This window comes from Leopardus geoffroyi, chromosome B3, assembly GCF_018350155.1.
Source record: "Leopardus geoffroyi isolate Oge1 chromosome B3, O.geoffroyi_Oge1_pat1.0, whole genome shotgun sequence".
In the NCBI taxonomy this organism is placed as follows: domain Eukaryota; kingdom Metazoa; phylum Chordata; class Mammalia; order Carnivora; family Felidae; genus Leopardus; species Leopardus geoffroyi.
Genome location: NC_059337.1, coordinates 49,036,195 through 49,058,130, shown reverse-complemented (window position 1 = coordinate 49,058,130; position 21,936 = coordinate 49,036,195). Strand labels below are relative to the sequence as shown.

General features: G+C 36.9%; 1 protein-coding gene across 2 annotated transcripts in view; it reads right to left on the bottom strand.

Moving 5' to 3' along the window:
- Positions 1-21,936, bottom strand: part of PRTG (protogenin) — a 128,907-nt gene that overhangs the window by 38,430 nt on the left and 68,541 nt on the right. For both annotated transcript variants that reach the window (XM_045449661.1, XM_045449662.1), the window contains exons 9-11: positions 21,357-21,521; positions 18,297-18,602; positions 17,046-17,234 (exon numbers count right to left, since the gene is read on the bottom strand). In XM_045449661.1, coding sequence (XP_045305617.1) covers positions 17,046-17,234; positions 18,297-18,602; positions 21,357-21,521 — 660 coding nt within the window. The remainder of the gene's footprint in view (positions 1-17,045; positions 17,235-18,296; positions 18,603-21,356; positions 21,522-21,936) is intronic.

The window sequence follows — 21,936 nt, the reverse complement described above, 5'->3', positions numbered from 1 at the left end:
TGGCTACGATCAGGTGTGTGAAATAATGACTCTAGATAGATATATTTATACTATCTCCCAGAGAGATGCATACACTGTGGTAATCAGGCAAACTGTGCTGCCTACAGTCTGCACAGGCTTCTTAAGTTATCATTAACATCTTGGCATGCCGAGAAAGCTAAGATGCCATTTTTAACCTTCACCTGAAGCAAGAGTTCTAGTTTCTATATTAAACCAAGGTAAGGATCAGTGGAGTCCATTATCTTGGCTAATGCAAGAGGCCTCCACTTATGTAGGGCAGCCTACATTGTCTGGGATGTTACCCAAAGTCTTTCAAGATTTCAAATATTTTAAGATATTTGAATAGAAATATTTATAAAGAGTAGAAAAATATGTAAAATTTCAATAAACTCTATCAGGATTATGTCATCACACCAGCTTATCCAAATCAACTGATAAATCAGATTCTTTAGATAGTAAGATACTTCAGTATTTAGCCTCTTCTGATGATTCAGTCCATGACTATCGTTTATGCTATGCCTTCTTTAATTCTTTCATTATCCCATCAGGGTCCTTCACCCGGTTAAACTGTTATCCTTCAGATATCAATGAAACATCAGTTTGTCAGGGAAATCTACCCTAACCTCCACCCTCATGCTATTTAGTGTCCACTATAACATGGTCTTATAACTCCCTATGCTTTTCCATCACAGCACTTACTAAAGCTTGTAATTATGATTTCTGTGGTGATTTGGCTATTTCCTCTTCTAGACAGTATAGCTTTATAGCTGGGTACTTAGAAATGCCTGATTCAGTAAGTTAGAACAGTGGTCTCCAAATCTTTTTATTTCACCTTCCAACAGTAAAATATTTTTCTAGCATGCATATTTATAACATATATACCTTTATTTATAACATATACATGTATTACTGTCCTGATATACTATGCATGTTATGAAATAAACACATGTAAATATTTTTAAAGGATAAGCTACCAAAATATTTCCTCCTGTAATGGCCTGTCTTACAGCTCCCATCTACCTTATAGAGTGTGTAATTAGTACAAAGCTTAAAATTTTATTTGCATTAACTAAGTTTTTTTTTTTTTTTTTAAAGAACAGGCTTAAAACAAAAACAAAACAAAACCAACAAGTACAATTACAGCTTTACAACTAATTTTTTTTTCTATCCACCCTGAAGTTTCTTTCATGTGCTAATGGTGGTATTTAAAAAACCTCTTCTCCTTTAACTTACTTAGATCTTTAAGGACCTCACACATTTAAAGACTTTTTACATTCACCAGAAACTTCCACAGTGGTCTGAGGGCTGACAAACAGTATGATTAATGGACAGTATTGATTTAATATTCTACAAGAGTTTTCCATTCTATAAGGAAAATTGTTCGTAATTCACGTCAAACTTTTTGCCATGTTTACAGATTCTTAAAAATAGAATAGACAGCGTAGTGAAGTTTTTCCTTCATTCAAAAAACACCATTTGAAAGTTCTGGCCTATAAAACAATCAAGAGCTGATCAATGGCTAGGAGTATCTTCCTAAGACCAAGGAAACTGCTTTTATTTGTCACCATTTTAATGAGGTTTTACCAGCACATATTGAAAGGAAACAGGAAATAAAACAGTAAATCAGTTTAATAAAGAAGCTTCAAAACATAAATACAAAGTGTTGTAGAGAACAATGGGATATTTTACAAGAAAGATACATAAAGATTCCGTATAAAGTTTCTAGTTAAAAACCATTAAACAGATGTCAAAGTCTTTAGATAGTAAATTATTAAGGTTTCTTCAAATGTCTTAGCAAAAGGAACCAAACTAAAATTTCTTTTTCTGGAGACAAAGAGTGGGACTAATTTTGTTCTCAGGAACTTTTTATACTTTGTATCTGAAGAAAAACTTAACATATAAGAGCAAAACAACTACTGATTCTCATTCTCATCCATATTTTGATAGTACCTTTAAAAAAAAGAAAGTCTTCTGCTGTTTCGCTTTCCTTAAAGGACAGATATTTCAAATGGAAATTTAATTTAAGGGAGTCAACAGGCAGGGATCTTTGCTGGGTAGAAAAGGAGACGAAGAAGGATGCTTTGCCCAGGGCATTCCTGACTCAAACTATTCTAACATCAGACCCCAAACTTAAATGACATGAGACTCAAAACTGGAAACACATCACGAATGGTATTTCACTTTATAGACTAGTAAAAATAAAACAACACACTGCCACTTGAAATAATGGAACTTCCTTATCCTGCTTATTTTCTCCATCTCCACAGGAGCCTTACTTTAGGGCTCTTTTCAGTCAGGCATGTGAACGAGCTCCGCAAGTACTGTAAATCTTTACCCAGAGCCAAAGGTCAGAGGGTTATCTGTGCTATGTAGTTTTAGGCTAGATGATTTTCTTTACTCTTTTCTTTCTCCTTTTTTTAAAGCAGGAAAACAAAACAAATGCATATTAATCAGAGCAAGCTAATTTAGGTACTAAAAAAGTTCCTCTTCTACAGATAAACTGCTTTCTCAAGAATCCACTAAATATCAACTTTTCAGGCATTCTACAAAGAGAAACCAGATGTAACAGAGCCCCCCTCCCCACCTCCATTGTCTGCTAGAAAACTTGCCACACAGCTGCTAAAGCAGTAAAACAACTTCAAACCTACATGCATTTCGTTCTTGGGGGGAAAAAAAAAACAACAACTTGGCTTTATCTTAAAAAATAAAGGGTGGGGGGGAGTAGCTGTTTATCAGTTTTGTTCACAAATTACACTGCATTTAAAAACAAGACAGATGTTTTTCACAGAGTGTACATGTTTTAGAGCATTTTGGAAAGCTGATGACTATTCAAGACTAAGAATATAAAAGCCCAGGAAAAATCATCAACATTCTTTTCTCAATTATTTTTAGGGGTTTGATATGGAAAGGTGAACTTTATTATTTTTTTAAAGATGGTAAAAAATATTTAAGAAAATGGAGGCATTTATTGCAGCCTTCCGTCTCTCTCTCCAAAATGATCTTTCTAAAGTGAGAAATAAAATTGTTTGGTATAACGTCCCATAGGATGCCATCACTGGCATCTGGTACAGTACAATATACAACAAAAGAATATAAGGCACTGATTCTTTCAGGAGGCACTGTCATTTTAATGCTTTTCACCATCCTCCAAATTTAAGGGGCAAAAATGCAAATTATGGTAGTAGTGCTACTGCAGTGTAAAATATCTTCTGTAATTTGTTACAAGATTGAGTTTGGAATTTGCCAACTATACTTCTCCCATGACACAGCAGCAATGATTTACCTGATCTTCTTTGCTTCTTTCTTATTTAAAATTCCTATTTTTTTTTTTTTTTGTGGCAAGTAAGAGAAACTGATAAATGTTTAGAACTGCACCAAATTAAGATTCTAAGTATGACCTTATCTATATGGAAACTATACAAAGAATTTCAGTTTCCCAAGGTCTAGGAAGGTGATTTTTAATAAGGACTGCACTCAAAGTGATTAACACAGAAAATGAGAATGTTCAAAGTTTCACATAGTAAGAGAAATTTCAATGAGATTTGTTGGATGTACCTCACTTTCCTGAAAATGACCTAACGTCCTTTGCTTTACAGCTATGCTGACAGAGGTTTCTTCTGCTTAAGTTTTTTTCTCAGTTTCTTTCAAGGTAGCTAAAGCCAGGAAGATGCCAGATCTCTTGGAGCAGGACTGCATCAGTATGCAGCCTTAATTCCAGCTGTACACTGATTCCCCATTTCAGGTCTTCTGAAATCTAAACATATATTAAGCTGCTACAGTAGTATACCAACCTCAACTCAACATGATCAAAACTCGACTCAGTATCTCCCACTTCCCCAAACCTGGTCTTAATCCTGAAAGCCCTACTCCAATTAAAGTTCCATCCACCCAGAGCTCTTGGGAATCATTCCAACCTATTCCTCTCCTTAATCATATTTATAAAGAGCTACTAGTTACTGAGCACTTAGTCTGTACCAATACAATGTGCTGAGGGTTCCACATACACTAGCACATTTAATCCCCAACATCCTAGACATTTACAGCAAATTGAGGATCATGAACGCAGAGTGACTTCACCATGATCACATTCCTGGTGGGTGGGGAGCTAGGACTCAAATTCTGGCCATCTGATCTCAAAACCCAGGCTTCTATTTTAATTTCTAAATGTATACATTTTGGTGTACAGTTTTACTTAACAGATGTACAGATTTGTTAACCTCCACCACAATTTGGATACAGAATTCCACCACATCAAGAAACCCTTTTGTGGTTCCCCTTTGTAGTTAAATCCTGCCCTTACCTCTACTCTATAGCAATCACTAATCTAATTCTGACTTTTCAAAGATATCATATAAAGGCAACCATGCAGATTACAACCTTTAGAGACTGGCCTCTTTCACTCAGTATAACGCCATTGAGATTCACCCACAAATTGCTGCAAGCAGCAATATAGTTCATTGCTTTTTATTGCTGCATATTTCAATTGTATGAATATACTGCAGCTTGTTTATCCATTCACCCATTGAAGGACATTGATTGTTTCCAGTATTTGGGGTGTAATGGAGCTACACACTTGTGTATAGGTTTTTGTGTGAAAATACATTTTCATGTTTCTAGAGGAAAGACGTAGGATGGGACTTCTGAGTCGTATGACACAGACATACTTCACTTAAAAAAAAAAAGGTACTAAACTGTTTTCCAGAGTGGCTGTACCATTTTGCATTCCTTCAATAATGCATAGGACTTCCAGGCATCCTGCATCCATGTCAGCACTTGTTATTGGCAGTTTTGGCATTTAAACATTTTTCAGTCATTTTAATAGGCGTGTAGTGGTAGCTTATTATAGTTTAAATTGTTAAATTTTCATTTATTTCCCTAAAGGCCAATGATGCTGAATATCTTTTCATAGACCCCTTAGGTGTCACTACTGTATCTGAAGTCCTCCCATCAGGCCATAGGTAGCCATACCATAGGTAGCCATAGGTTACCAGTTAAGTCCTAACTGTTCTACGTCCAAAACAACTTCAGTCTGCCTTATGTCCAATAAAGTACTGCTTTAGCTCACATTCTCACCATCGTAGATTATTTCAACAACCATCATATTGTCTTCTGGCCCTTACTCACTGCATTTTCTACACCTATCCCCAACACTGTCATTACCATTTAGCTTTCTAAAACAAGCCATGTTCTATTCTCATTTAAACACTTTTGATGGTTCCTCATTGCTTGTGTTGTAGGACAAAGACCAAATCAATTATTAGGGTACACAGGACTCTTAAAACATGGGTCCTGTTTAACTCTATGGCTTCAGTCTCTACACCTCCTACCTATGTAACCCCTGTTTTAGCCATAAAACCACCAATGAGGCTACTTCTTTAATCTTCTTTTTTGTACACTGTAACTTCCTGTAATTGGAATGATTTTCCTCCATTCTTTACTAGGCAAACCACTCTCCATCATATGGTAAAAATTAGCCATTTATCCTTTGTGCTTCTAGAACACTCTGATTATACCTCAATTTTGTCTATTAGCACATTTTCCTATGAATGCTAATAGGTCCTTCATGCTCAGCCTAAATGCTTTAGAAGCAGGCATGCCATCTTAATGCTCACATTCTCTGTTCCCAGTACAGGATCTGATACAGAGTATGTGCTTTGAAAAAATATACACTAATTTTTAAATTTTAACAATAATGGAAAATAAGCCTAACTTCCACAATTAGGATGGGTAAACTTTATTATGAAAATTTTACGAAAACAAGACATGACAATTACATTGGTATAGATAGCAATCTCATGTCATTAAACCAAGTTTTGTGAAATATATATTGTATCAACACTAAAATGAGAAAATTTGCATTTTTAATTAGCTCTATCTTCTAGGCAATGTCTTCAAGAGGTGTTACGAAAAGAAATCACACAAGTCAAAATTGCATGCTACAAAGACGGTTTCAATTTTGTAATTCATTTACTGGTAATTAATTTGCATGAATTTAAAGTTAACTGTGGCCCATTATCAGTAATTTCTAAATTGAGTTCATCTTCTGATTTGCAAGGCCACTGAGCTTCTGTGTCCTAAGCCTGTCCAAAAGAATAACCAAGCAAGCATAGAAGTGTCTTTATCTGAGGCCTATGGAGTTCCATAAAACACTGTACTCACTGTATTCACAGTGTTAACAAGGGCTTTGTAAACAGTATTGTAGCTCTAAGAGCCTATACTAAAGCTCAATGATAGCAGCTGAATGGACTCAAAAATATTCTTTCTTTTTTTTTTTTTAATTTTTTTTTTTTCAACGTTTATTTATTTTTGGGACAGAGAGAGACAGAGCATGAACGGGGGAGGGGCAGACAGAGAGGGAGACACAGAATCGGAAACAGGCTCCAGGCTCTGAGCCATCAGCCCAGAGCCCGACGCGGGGCTCGAACTCACGGACCACGAGATCGTGACCTGGCTGAAGTCGGACGCTTAACCGACTGCGTCACCCAGGCGCCCCCTTTTTTTTTTTTTTTTAATTTTTTTTTCAACGTTTATTTTAAAAAATATTCTTCTTTTGAGTGACCACTAAATGCTCTTGCATTCACACTGTGGCTTCAAAGAACAGTTGATGTTATGGGTTTATGGAATCCATGGCTATATTTCCTTTATTTTCTTGTTCATTTAAAAACACAAAATGTAATTAACTTGGCAATATCACAGTTGCCTAAAATGAAATGTACCAAATCAAGAGTAATTAGGTATTCTGAGGGGGACAGAATACATCATTAAATTTGTGACTGCATGCCTCTTGAGAGCTGACGCAAGCAAAGGAAAGGAGAAATTAAAACACTTTAACACAGTTACAGAACTGACTTAAAGACAAGCAGAAACCAAACATCCAAATACCTTCACTTTATAAAACAGTAGGGTATGTGTGTGTGGGTATATACATATACACATGTATATACATGTATATGTATATACACATACATAAACATATACATACTTATGTTTATATATATAATATACATTTATATATTCTTTATACAGTGATTATAGTTTCCAAGGGTTGAGTATAAACTGATTTAAAACAATAGAACATGCTATTTTCTAAAGAAATCTTTATTATATGTGTGCATGAAAACTGCCATGTACAATGGGACTGCAGCAAACAGGGAGGGTAGACTTTTGTAGCATCTCTGAGCCAGAAAGGAAGCGAAAAAGAAAGCTCACAAAAACCTCCTCTTTCAGGGAAGAGGCAGTTCTGAGCTGTTTCACATCTTCCCTCTCCGCATTAAATTTTACACACTGCAACAGAAACATATTTCTAAATATAAATCTAATCAGGTCACTTGCTTGCTTAAAATCATTTAGTGTCTTCACACTGCCCTTAGGATAAAGCCCAAATTCCCTCATGTAGCTTACCAGGTACTGGCTTCACTTTGTGCTCATATAATAATACTTCATTTTCTCTGGAACATGGTCCCCCTCACTTCCTGAACATCTCAAGTGAATTTCACCATTCTGTGACCATCTCCTGGGTCCTGTCCTTCCCTCTTTGCAGAGGCAGGTTTACTATGAAGTTGTGAGGCTTAATTTTCAGAACCCTTCACTTGTATGAAGCCTACACCTACAGTGTACAAGGCCATACACCAACAGTATACTTTTAGATTATTGTTATTTTATTATGTATTTCTTTACTAGTTCCCATATAACCTGTACCTGCCCCTGACCCCTTGCCTAATGAGTCCTACTCATCCTTTAGATTTCAACCTAAATGTTACTTCTTCCTGGAAGCCATTCCCATTCCAGCCCCGAAACAGGTCAGAAACACCTGCCAAATGATGTTACGGAGATCTGATGTCCACTATCACAAAGTTCATCACACCATATTTTAGATGCTTATTTAATTGTTGGTCTTCCTCCTAGACTCAAATACTATGACCATGTCTACATTATTATGGCAGTACCTAACATTGAGACTATCATATACTAAGCTTGGTAAATATCTACGAATCAAAGAATGAACTTGTGAATGAGCACTCGGTGGCAGACAAAATGCAGGGAAGCAGCAGCAAAACTGGAAGATTATACCTGAGAATCTGTGATTCATCCACTCCCTGGATGTTTGAGAAGAAATGCATTGACTGAAGGATGATACCCATGAAAGGCCATTTTGTCCCCCATGTAAAAGTCAAAAAGTATGGGGAAATAGGACTAGAAACAAGATATGCAATAAAAAGTGCAGTAAAGGCAGACTTAAGAGAGGCTTAGGGTCAATAACAATTAAAAACTGTAATTGGCCTGCAGCTCCTGGGTGGCTCAGTTGGTTAAGTGTTCAACTTCAGCTCAGGTCATGATCTTGTGGTTCATCAGTTTGAGCCCTGTGTTGGGCTCTGTGCTGACAGTTCAGAGCCTGGAGCCTGCTTCAGATTCTGCCTCCCTCTCTTTCTGCCCCTCCCCTGTTCACACGCTGTCTCTCTCTCTCTCTCAAAACTAAATAAACATTAAAAAAACAGTAAAAAACCAAACCAAAACAAAACTGTAATTGGCCAATTAAAGAGTCAGCAATTTAGGTAGCTAGAAGGCACAAAAACAAATTCTGAAAGATTTCCAACAAGAATAACAAACTTAAAGCTAAAAGTTATTAACTTATAAAGAATTGATATCGGCTATTTTGAAAAAAACATACTAGGTCATCTAGACCTAACTTTACCAAGCTTTAATGTGCACACTAAGCACCTAAGAATCCTGTTAAAACTGAGATTCTGATCCAGTAGATCTGGAGAGGGAACAAGGAAGTCTGAAATTCAGCATTTCAATAAACTTCCTGATTATGCTGCTGATCCTAAGACTGCACTTTGAAGAGCAACCGCATTAGAGTCTATACCTGATGAGAAACAAAGGACACCTACCTAAACAGATTCAAACTGAGGAGATGGGGAAACATACAAATGGATGTCAAAAGAAAGCTGGAGTAGCAATATTTACATTGGCCAAAATAGACTTTAAAACAAAGGCTATAACCAGAGTCTACACCTGCAATTGGCAAAATACACTAATATGGTCTGCTGCCTTAGGGTCAGCCTGCCAGTTTAATGGTTTTCATATTTTTAAAAAAATTGTTTTTAATTTATTTATTTTGAGAGAGACAGAAACAGCATGAGTGGGGGAGGGGCAGACAGACAAGGAGACAAAGAATCCCAAGCAAGCTCTGTGCTGTCAGCGCAGAGCCCTACGCAAGGCTTGAACATATGAAACCTCAAGATCATAACCTGAACCGAAACCAAGAGCCAGATATTTAAACCACTGAGCCACCCAAATACCTGGTTTTTAGACTTTTAAATGCTCAGAAAATAATTTTAATACTTAATGATACATCAAAAATACATGAAAGTCAAATTTCAGTGTCCATAAACAAAGTTCTATTGGAATATAACCATATTCATGCATTTATATATTTCTTTTGGCTGCTTTTGTGCTATAGTGGCAGAACTGAATACTTGTGGCAGACCTTATGGTCCACTCTGTATTAGTCTGCTTGGCTATCATTAACAAAATAGCACAGACTAGATGGCTTAAAAAACAGAAATTAATTTCTCACAATTCTGGAGACTGAGAAAGAAGTCTAAGATCAAGGTCTGGCAGTGTTCAGTTTCTGATGAGAGATCTCTTCCTGATTTGCAGACAGCCACCTTCTCACTAAGTCCTTGCTCACACGGTAGAGAGCTCTTGCTGTTTCTTCCTTTTCTTACAATTCACCAGCCTATCATAGTAGAGCCCCGCCTAGTTTAACTCTCAACACCTACCCAAAGGCCATATTTCCAAATCCAGTCACATTAAGGGCTACGGCTTCAACATATGAATTTGATGGGGACATAAATATTCAGTCCACAACACCCACAAAGCCCAAAATATTTACTATCTAGCCCATTACAGAAAAAGCTTGCCTGCCCCTGGTCTAGATCCTTGCTTGTCAAAGTCGGCAAGAATGCAAAGATTTTAGGCCCCACACAAACCTACTAAATTAAAATCTGCATTTTAACAAGATCTCTGGTATAGATAATAAAGCTCAGGAACCACTGGTTTCCAAATCTAGTGATCATGGTAAATCACATGGAAAAAATATTTTTAAAATACAGATTTCCAGGCTCCACCCAAGGAGGAGAACAATTTTTAACAACAATTACAACACCTAACTTTTGTTTAAGACTCTCAATGCAGTTCGCTAAGAGCTGTGCTAAACATTATGTGCATTATTTCATTTAATCCTCTTAACGTTCTAAAATAGCTATTATTGGGGCATCTGGGTATCTCGGTTAAGCATCTGACCCTTGATTTCAGCTCAGGTCATGATCTCATGGTTCAAGAGTTCGAGCCCCTGGCATCAGGCTGTGCACTGACAGTGTGGAGCCTGCTTGGGATTTTCTTTCTCTCCCTCTCTCTCTGCCCTTCCCCCACTCACTCAAAATAAACAAATACACTTAAAATAAAATAGCTATTATTATTATCCCTATCTAAAAGATTAGGCAAATAACCAGGACTTAATTTGTTAATAAGTTACAGAAATTATGTCAGGCAGCAGACATAAAATTTCCTTCACCAATACTTTTCTTTCAGCTGTCAGTGCCAAGTGCCTCCTACAATAGAGCATTATAAATGATGTACCATGGGAATGACTGACACCATTTGAGGTTGCAAGAGGATTCCCAGAGGGTTGAGACTTAAAAGCTAGGCCAGATTTTTCCAAATGCAAAGAGATATATCTACATTTTCATCCAGGAGTATCAAAAATATTTCAGAATGGCAGATAATCTTTCATTCAAGAAAAATTTAAGGAAAGATAACCAGAAGATGCACAGTAATTTCTGTACAGTTCTTACAGTTTCATAAATCTGCATTTTGTTGCAAAGTGGCAAATGAAAATATTTCCTTTGTTACTATCTTGATGTTTTTTTATTAAAATTTTTTTAATGTTTATTTTTGAGAGAGTGAGACAGACAGAGAGATTGAGAGCAGGGCAAGGACAGAAAGAGAGGGAGATACAGAATCTGAAGCAGGCTCCAGGCTCTGAGCTGTCAGCACAGAGCCCAACATGGGGCTCAAATCCACAAACTGCAAAATCATGATCTGAAGTCGGATGCTTAACCCACTGAGCTACCCAGGTGCTTCATTACTGTCTTAATATTAACAGTACTTTTTTAATAACAGGATTGTTTAAGAAATGGATGCTCTGTTTCTTTTGAGTTATTGGTTTTTTTAATTTTCCAAGTATTAAGGTTCTAAAATTTGAGCTGTGTATCTATCATATTTGGCATGTTCAGATCCCATAAGTGATTAACATTTTAAATTAAGAAAAAAAAATAGTTGAGTATTTCCTAAAGTCAGCATTGAAGTTTCAATGTATTTTGGCTAGATAACAAATTAAACACAATACAAGAAATGGTAACTTAAAAGATATTTAATAGCGAAGTGAAATACTTTTACCATGTTCCCTTTGTCGTTACTTGTACTCCCATGTTGTCAGTTTTCTGGCCTACATCGCAGGTGGTTCCCAAAATTATTCATGTAAGAAGTCTACTGGCTTCATTTAAATGAGCTTAGTTTATAATTCTTTCAAAGAAAGGAATGAAACAGTGAAATTAGAGACTGTTCGGAGGAGCCATTTCTATGAAAAGTAGAATTTAACAGTGATAAAGCACAGGAAGAACTGAGAAGAGGCAAAAAATGTGAGGTATGTCCCCAGCGATCTTGCCTGTAGTAAATAACAGCAATAACATCAATCGAATTTCTACACCAATCCCTAAAAATTATCTGATAACATATAAATGCAAAGTGATCTCACAGAAACCAGTGCTGCTTTATAAAGTCAACACTAATCCAGACAGAATGCTTAATGATGTCTATGTGATTGATAATATGTTACTTTATAAAACAGAAGAATCCTGGCATCTGCAATGACATTTGAGTTGGTAATTGATATGAAGGTACCAAATTATTTGAAATGAATTTATAGGCTAAAAGTCAGTATGGGATACTTGAAACTATACATCATCAGGAAGATTTGTTTATAAAACATGGTTTCTTTTTTTACTCTGTTGCAAGGGGTGCAGTGAGAAAGTTGCTAAACAACCACAATACTAGGATTTTCACCTGTAGCATGTTTCCAAAGATTTTTCTGAGTGTTATCTAAGGCTTCCTTGTGTGTGGGGAATGAGGGAACACAATCTCTAAAAAGACCCTGGCTTGCCTTAAAACGTGACTTCCAGATTTCATACACTCAGTGATTCCAGTTCTCTTCAAAACAAAATCACTATTATAGTAAGGTTCACAATGAACCCTCTCTGATAAAAGTAGTCTCTTTTATGCCACAAAATCTTGTCCTGTCTTAACTAAAGAGACTATAATTCCCTCTGGCTATATGAGTTGGGCTCACCAATGGTAGTTCTTGATCTTCTTTCCTCAGATCTGTAACCACACAACCAAATCCTACTCTGTTATGGCAAACAATAGCATCCAGAAATCTGACTTAATTTTACCATGCTTCCATATAAACTGGCTAAGGTATTCTAAAATTACACTGTTGCCAAGGGACTGTTTCTTTTGCCTCCTACTCCCCTGCATAACCGGGAATCCGATTTTGGATTTTTCAAAAGAAAGAAAGAAAAAAAAAAAAAAAAGATTGAGTTTAGAAGGTGTACAAGGGATCCAGAAGTGTTACTAATGATTTTTGATATTCTGGATCTGTAAAATTGGTGCTAAATCTCATGCTCACTAATCAAGCTTGCTCTGAAGTTTAATAGCAAACATTCTTTGGCAAAGTAGAATCTAAAGATTATCAGTGTTCCAAGTGCTAAATTAACAACACCATCTAAATAATAATCTTCCCTTTCCCTCTTATTATATAAATATTGAAGAATTAAGTTTCTGACAGCTTATGAAAACAGTCTCCTTTGTTATTAGAAACTCTAACTTCAGAATTTAAAATCAATTTCTGAAATAAACAGACCAAAAAATGGAGCAAATTATTTCAAAAAGTCTATTATCAGGGAACACAAGTGTGCTATTAATTTTGCTTCAGTTTATTGTGTGATAAATTTAACAAATGTTTTAAAATTCTGCTTAAAACTTAGGCAAACATGAAAAGTGCCAAGGGGCAAGGGTGGGGAACAACTAAGTGAAAATAATCACAAGATGCAAAACTTAGAAGAAAATCTCAAACCACAATTTAGAACAAATCACATACACATTAAATTACAAGCTAAATGCTTATTCCCCAACCCCCCAAAACCATTTCTAATTAAAATCAAACTGTATATTTGCAAATCATTAAACTAGAACTAGCAACATCAAAATCTTCCACTACTCTGCCAATATTTATATGATACTAATAAAGACACGAGAATCTTTTCAACCAGTTTAAAAAACAAACATTCCACATCCCTGACTGAGGGATTTGAGGGTTTGAGGGAACTGAGCTTTGAGGGTTTTGAGTAAAATGTTCTAAAACAACTTTCATTACTCAGTACAATTAAATTTAGTTAATCAGAACTTTGGGAGAAAATTGGGAATGTAAATAAAGTTAGTATCTTTTGATTTAATTCTTTTTGTTTTGAGCAGAGGTCACATTTGTTAAATCTTTTTATTTAGTATGACAATGCCTTACTTAGAAAGATAATTTGTAAATTCTTATTAAATGAATTGAAATACAGAAATTTCTCTTCTTTCTTTCTTTCTTTCTTTCTTTCTTTTCTTTCTTTCCTTCTTTCTTTTTCTTTCAGAAACAAAGAACTGTTATGTGTTACCAAGGAGACTGTGTCCCAATAACATACTTTTTAGTTGAAAACTTAATTACCAGAAGCAACAAAAGGATGTGTATTAGGGTATCAGAGAAGGGATTAGTATGAAAATGAAATTTTGAGGCATCAGTTGGCTACTCAAATTGACATGGAATCAGCAAACAGAAGCATTTAAATTTCATTTCCAGCCCCACTTAGTAAATCTAGTTCTAGTTAGAGCATCTTTAATGTACAAAAGCTCTATGAAAGCAAGTATTCACCATGCAAGACACAGATAGGGTTCCCTTAACCTACTGCCCTCTACACACATCACTCTCTGTTAAACAGGCAGCTACTGCCAGATGCTCTTACTAAAAATGGTCACAGATGGTCAGTTGTCCAGTTAACAGAACATACTGCCCTCCCAACAGCCAAAAGTAAGAAGGATGGGAGTGAGAGCTGTTAACACTTGCCTGCTTAGTGGGCTGCACCCACTGAACTTGCTGTGAGCTTGGCTAGGTCCCAACAGTGTCTTTCTAAGGACCCTAGGGCTCTCAGGATTAAAAGGCATCTTCAAGGTGATCTGGTCAATAGCAATACAATGCTTGGATCCACACAACTGCCTCTCTGCTAGTCAGCCCTTCTGGTCCTGGCTTGGCACCTCCAGGGGTGCGAAACCCACTGTCCTACAACAAAGTCCTACAACTGTGAGACTACCCTGTTACCCTGCACTGCAGTTAGTCCTACTACTCAGTCAAGTCCATAGTCAGGGCACATGGAGTTATTCTAATAGGCAGGATATCCTGACTATAACAAAATAATTTCCTAGGTTATACATTATAAAGTGTTTTTAAGCTGAACGACTCCAAACAGTATACACAAAGAGGATTTTATAACATAAAAACACAGGCAGTAATATATATGATTTTTTTTAAAACACAGAAGGAAATTAAAGTTCATAGTATTAAAAACTATTATACAGATTGCAAAAAACATTTCCACAAAGATCAGTAAGTCATTATATGCACCCACAGGAAATGTTTAAATTTTAGAGCATTACTTTTAATTGACAAAGTTTTAACTGTTTCTCTGAACTTTTCACAAGCAGAACATTACTGTTCTTCCCAATAAATTATTCATTTGTCTAAAATAAATGACTTATATGTTCAAGAAGAATGCCCTATGAACCTATCTTTTGTATCTTCCACTTATTTATATTTCCTTAACAGTGAAAGAACTGGAGGGGCACCTGGTTGACTAGATCAGTTAAACGTGTGACTTTAGCTCAGGCCATGATCTCATGTTTTGTGGGCTCGAGTCTGCATTGAGTCCTGTGCAGACAGCTCAGAGCTTGGAGCCTGCATCAGATTCTATCTCCCTCTCTCTCTGCCCCTCCCTTGCTCACACACTGTCTCTCCCTCAAAAATAAGTAAATAGTAAAAAAAAAAAAAAAAAAAAAAAAAAAGAAACCTGAAGAAACTCGAGATACTACGATGCATAATTTTTCATCAGCAATTTACCAAATCCTGCTTTAAACTTAGTACAACTTTTCTGAATTAATAATATGAACACAGAAAGGGAGAGCATACTGAATGAGAAGCCATGACTAGAAATAAATGCTCCTAACTTTGATGACAGGTTGGGCTAACGTCATCTCTACATCAGTGGTTTTAAGGAAGGTCACCCTGGAACATACGTAACTTCTCCTCATCATTTATAAAGCTATGTGACAGGAATCAACAGTGAAATTTATTTAAGCAAATGCAGATTAAGTTAAAATCCAAGACAACAAGATTAGAAGCAAAATGCCATCTGGAAAACTATTGCTAAGAAACAGACGATGGGGTCCTATGTCCCTGCCTCTAAAAACAGATTCCCACCACTGCTTCTTACTGCGCTGGGTCTCAGGTCTTATGCTGTTTTCACAGTTTGTGCTGTAAGGCCAGAAAAATAAATGGAGCTATCCATAGTGGGATCACCAAGCCCTCTTCCTTTTTGTACTCCAAAAGGTAGTCTGTGACAGGGAAAGCCAGAGGCACTGTAAAATTTCAGTATGTGCAGAAGATGCCATAACAATTTAGTAGGAGTTTAGTTAGTAATTGTAATTAAAGTTGCTGCTTTAAGAAATAACTAAGTGTGCAGTTTACGCCTTGAGTATATACCTGTTTATACCCGTATATTTATTATAGCCACAAATTTCTTTACTTTCCACTAAACATGTTTACATTCTGGAATTCTTCACTCAGCAAAGACAGGATGAACAGAGAATAAAACAGTGTTATCTATATCTATATCTATATCTATATATCTATATATATATATTTTTTGAGAGAGTGAGAGTGAGTGTGGGAAGGGCAGAGAGAGAGAGAAGGAGAGACACAGAGAGAGAATCCCAAGCAGGCTCCACACTATCAGTGCAGAGCCCAACATGGGACTTGAACTGATGAACCTTGAAATCATGACCTGAGTCAAAGTCCGACGCTTAACTGAGCCACTCAGGTGCCACAAAAATGATGTCTTTGAGAACTATGATGAACCCAAAATTAAATGCTTTTTCTCTGGTGTTTCTGTGTTAGAGCTACAAAAATAAATATTTATAGTGACATGGGTCATATGTAAGAGCATTATTTTGTACATAATTTAGATAGATTTTACATGGGAAAATAATACACCTACATAGCACTCTCGGGCAATTTCTGAGTTAATCTTAATTCTGACCATTTGGTGGGGCGCCTGGGTGGCTCGGTCAGTTAAGCGTGTGACTTCAGCCCAGGTCATGATCTCGCGGTCTGTGAGTTCGAGCCCCGCGTCGGGCTCTGTGCTGACTGCTCAGAGCCTGGAGCCTGTTTCCGATTCTGTGTCTCCCTCTCTCTCTGCCCCTCCCCTGTTCATGCTCTGTCTCTCTCTGTCTCAAAAATAAATAAACGTTAAAAAAAAAAATTCTGACCATTTGGTGATATTTCCTTTTTACATTCCTATTCTACGTACACCACATACTCACAATAATTTATCAGAGCTCACTCTACTAGAAGTGAACTGTAGAAAGAAAATCAGATGTCCAGAAATGGGGGAAAGATGGATACCACATTTACCTGACATTTTGCCAGTTTGCTCACAGTGGTGAGTCAAAGACCAACAGTGACTTAAGCAGTAGGACATACACAGCGATGTAATAAAGGTAATTCTTCTCTTTCCACCAGTACGTCAGTTCTTGTGTCTCTATCCAAAAACTCTTTTCCCAACTGGTCAGAAAAGAAGGAAAAAAGGAAAGTGCAGTATGGGCTCACTCACCTAAACCACTGAGAGTATAGAGAAGGTCACTGGTGTCTAAGAAAATGGGTCCATTTTCCTGCTGCCCTTCTTCTTTGTAGTACAGTTTGTAGCCCTGAATGGCTGCTGTGTCCTCAGCATCTTGCTGCCACTTCACAGAAATGGTGGTACAATTCAGAGGCTCCAAATGTAACTCTGGAGACTTAGGGGCTAGAAAAATTCACCAGAAATATATGTATAAAAAATCTGTAATTCATACAAATACACACAGTTTTAAGCCAACAGTTACAAAATAAGTTCAATTCCAAACTTTTATACATATATATATATTTTAAAATTTTATTTATTTTGAGAGAGAGAGAGAGAGAGAGAGAGAGAGAGAGAGAGAGAGCATGAGAGGGGGAGGGGCAGAGTGAGAGGGAGACAGAGGATCTGAAGTAGGCTCTGCACTGACAACAGAAAGCCCGATATGGGGCTCCAACTCACGAACCGTGAGATCATGAGCTGAATGGAAGTCAGATGTTCTACTGACTGAGCCACCCAGGTGCCCCCAAAACAATTACATTTTAACTTTCAAAATTCCACACTGGTATTAAACTTGGAGACCAAATTAATCAATGAACAACAAAAACCTCAGTCACCTTACATTTCACGTTATTAAACAAACAGGGTGTAGAACTTTCTAGCCTTACGGTCTTTCTATTAAACTGATGATTTAAAAAAAAATGGTAATAATATTAATTAGGTCTCTATTAATATTTAACTTTTCGTAATTCAGTTTGATTTGGACCCACCACCCATCTATGAAGACTCTGCTAAGTAAACTAACAGAGTAACCAAAAGTTTCACATGCTACTGAGCTTTAGTAAAATGGGACTACTCAACAAAAAGTTTAAAATTATTTTCAGTTACATCCATGATCTATGGAATATTTTCATTCATAAAACACAATTTAAACATAACTTAGATTTATTTTTTTTTAAAGATTAAACAAATATTTTTAAAATATTTATTTTTGAGAGAGAAAGAGAGACAGAACAAGAGTGGGGGAGGGGCAGAGAGAGAGAGACAGAATCCGAAGCAGGTTCCAGGCTCTGAGCTGTCAGCACAGTGCTGAATGCAGAACTCAAACTCACGAACCACGAGATCATGACCTGAGCTGAAGTCAGAAGCTTAACCGACTGAGCTACCCAGGCTCCCCTAAACATAAGTTAGATTTAAAAAGACCAAAAATACTGTGTTATTTTTCCTCAATAGTTTCTAGAAATTTACCTTTCACACTTGTGGCTTTGGGTGTCCGATGTGAAGTCCACACTGACGACTCTCCCAGCCCCACTCTGGTAGCAGCAGTGATCCGCACCAGGTAGACACTATCAGGTTTCAAGCCCTCCAGAAGGTACTCATGTGTGGTCCCTGGAAGCTCCAGAACTTGGATGGAATTCTCAGTACTGAGGCGGAAGGACAGGCGATACAGGACCACTTGGCCCCGCCGATACTTGGCTGGGATCGGCAGCCAGGAGATGAGGATGTCAGTAGGACTTCGACTTGTCAAACTAATTTCAGGAGGTCTCAAGGGAACTAGTCATACAAGAAGACAGGTTGCTTATGAATATTTAGAATCTTTTTGTCAATCAGCCCACCAGTATTCACTGAATTCTCTTAAGAGCAAGACCTAACATAACAAAGGAGAGATACTTCCAGCCCTAGTGGTCAAGGTTTTCAGTTGAATAGAGATCACAAACCAGAAAAAAGAAGGAAAAATAATGAGGGATGGTCAAGAATAGAGAACCAAAGAAAACAAAATGTCACTAATAGTAAAAGCCCAAGTCCCCACTGTAACTTCATACAAAGTCCTATCTACTCATACAGTTGGCTTCTGATTAATTCTGTGCCTCAATCTCCTAGTGCTTTCCACTTGTTCCCTCCACTCCAGCCCTTAGCAATTTCCATTTCTTCTGTCTAGAGTGAACTTCCCCCATTCATCTGCCTAGCCAACTCCTTCATTTTCATTTCCTTCAGGTTTTCATTCAAATGTCATCTATTCAGTAAGCCCTTCTTGGGTGACTCTGCCTCATCTCAAACCCTCCCAACATTTCATACTCCCCTCTTCTGCTTTTTTCTCCTTCTCTTAGATAGTTATCAATATCCAACATAGCATATAATTATATAATGGATTGTTCGTCTTGTTTATTTTGGGGTGTTTTTTTTGAATGTTTATTAGAGAGAGAGAGAGACAGAGAGAGAGAGAGCACACACACAAGCTAGTGGGGAAGGGGCAGAGAGAGGGAGACAGAGGATCTGAGGCAGGCTCTATGCTGTCAGCAGAGGGCCCCATGTGGGGCTTGAACTCATGAACTGCGAGATCATGACCTCAGCTGAAATAGGATGCTTAACTGGCTGAGCCACCCAGGCACTCCTCATCTTGTTTATTGTTCCTCTGCCCCTTCTCCCACCAGAAAGTAAGCTCCACGAAACCAGGGACAATTTTTTGTCTCCTTTGTTCACTACTAAGTAACACATAGTAGGTACTCAATGATTATTTGTTGCATGAATGAAATAATAGGTGGAAAAGAGAAAATCAATTAAGCATTTCTGAGTCCTTGATGTGTACGCACTCATGAATTCTGACAAAAACCAAAGGAAGTACTCTGATCATTTCTACTTTATATTGAGGAAATTAAGGGACAAAGCAGTCAAATCACTTGCTCAAAGTCACACTCCTTGTTAGTGAAGTAGATGTAGGCAGACTGAACAAAGCCCACATTCTTATCCCCCCTACTTTACTATTTCCTACATAACAACAGTTTTTCTGTGACAGGGTTATGTAGGGATTAAATGAGATAATGGAGAGAAGGTTTTTAGAATAGGCAGGGGTAAGCCCTCCACAAGTGTCAGTTCCATCTGCTACACACTGCTATGTACCCTACGAGACCCACACATTTCAGTTTGAGATACACGGGCTTACGAAATGGGCAGAAACTCGTGCAGAAACGTGAAAGCCAGTGTCAGAAGTCTCATCTTTTCCAGAGAACAAAATGAAATTTCATTAAATAAAAAAGTTGTAGAGTAAGAAAAGCTTTAAAGGAGAAAAACTTCGAGACCTTAACATTCACTGGAACTGACAAGCTTTAACAAGTAGCTTACTATGGTTAAACCCCTTTCCTTCAAAGACATAGGGAGGAATATACCTCATACACCAAACCCCCCACAAACCCCAGGATAACACCCCCACCAGCCTGTGTTTCACCTTAGATATGCATGTCAGAGGTAAAATGGGAGGAGATAACTAGAGAGGTCATAAGTACTGTGATTCACTCTAAAATGAAACAGACTCTTAAGTGAAAACAGAACTTGGAATTTAGCACCCAGATCACTAATATTGCTTTCATTTAGTCATACTCTGAATTTACAAACATCTAAACAAGTGGCATTAACAGAGATGTATGTAAGAGATCTGGGACCAAATAAACAAAGGAAAAGATTTGGAAATCATTAATACAAAAAATGTTTTGAAAATTACAGGTGGACGATTTTGTGAGGATGAGAAACACCTGTAAAGGGAGAACAGTATAATTAGGTATATGTTATATCATTCCCTTTTCGCAGTGAATGGTACAAAAAGGCCTTCTAGAGCTGCTAAAGAGAGAGATGATGAATCAGAGGGAGAGAATCAGTCTCAGGATTTTCCTAATGGATGAGATTTCCCACCATTGTAAGAATATATGGAGGCCTGCCTTCAAAAGGACTACAACCCAATTTCTAACCCATGATCAGTTAACAAACTGAACTACTATTACTTTCCTCCCTAAGCAGAATAAACATAGTATATCTAAAAATAAACTAACTGCTGATTTTACAAGAACTTTTTTAACTAATAAGTTACTAAATTTCATAAACTACCCGTTTCAGAAACCCAAGACTTCTGACCTCTTGTCATTATATACACTCAATATATTTACTCATTATATATATTTATATATTTATTTATGCCTAGAAAATCTCACATTTTGTTCTACTCAGTTAAAGAAAACTTCAATGGTGAAAAAATATTTTAAAAACTGCAATTTAAACTGGGAAACTTGAAGAAACACAAGAATTTTGTTATCAAAATTTATGTTCTGCATTGTAAGTTATAAAAGCTCTTTACCCATATCCTATTACTGTCAAAAAGTGACAGTCAAATTTGAAATGGCAAACTAGCCTGCTGGTTGCCACCCTTGTTTTGGTTATTTTTTTAACCAAAAAGAGGATATTTTCTCTACTTTAAAACACATTTATTTGTTGAAACTGATTAAACATATTAATGTTCATTCTAGACTCGTGGTTTCTTACCGTCCTCTAAAGTATTCTGCGTCACGTGGTCAGACATCTGGCTGGCTCCCATTGGCATATATGCCACAATGTAGAAAGTGTAATTGCTAGCAGGTTCTAAGTCATCAATAATATAATGAGTTGTGTCATTTCCAATGACTACTTGATACTCTTCATTATTTAAACCTAAATTAAAGAACCAGTGTTTGAAAAAATTATGAATATTCAAAATGAAATTAATAAGACCACTTTCCCTCCCTGGTCCTCCAGTCTTGTCTGTTTTCTTTTGTGACCCTTTAAAAAAATATGAATGGGAAGATCTTAATTTCTAAAAGTAGTCGTTTGAATTTTTCCCTAATAAATCAAACTGAAAATAATTAATCTTTTCTAAACTTCATTGAATATCTAGTCAAAACCCACAGCAGAGACAATGTACAGCAGTAGCACAACAGAGCTTAACACTACAGAATACTGTAGTTCTTAACAGTGGAAGTTTTACTTGGTTAAACTCATGGCTTTCTTCTTTTAACCATGAATCTCGGAGAGACAGTAGGAATGTAATGGCTCTGCTCTTTTTAAAAACAAACCAAGCCAAAAGTTG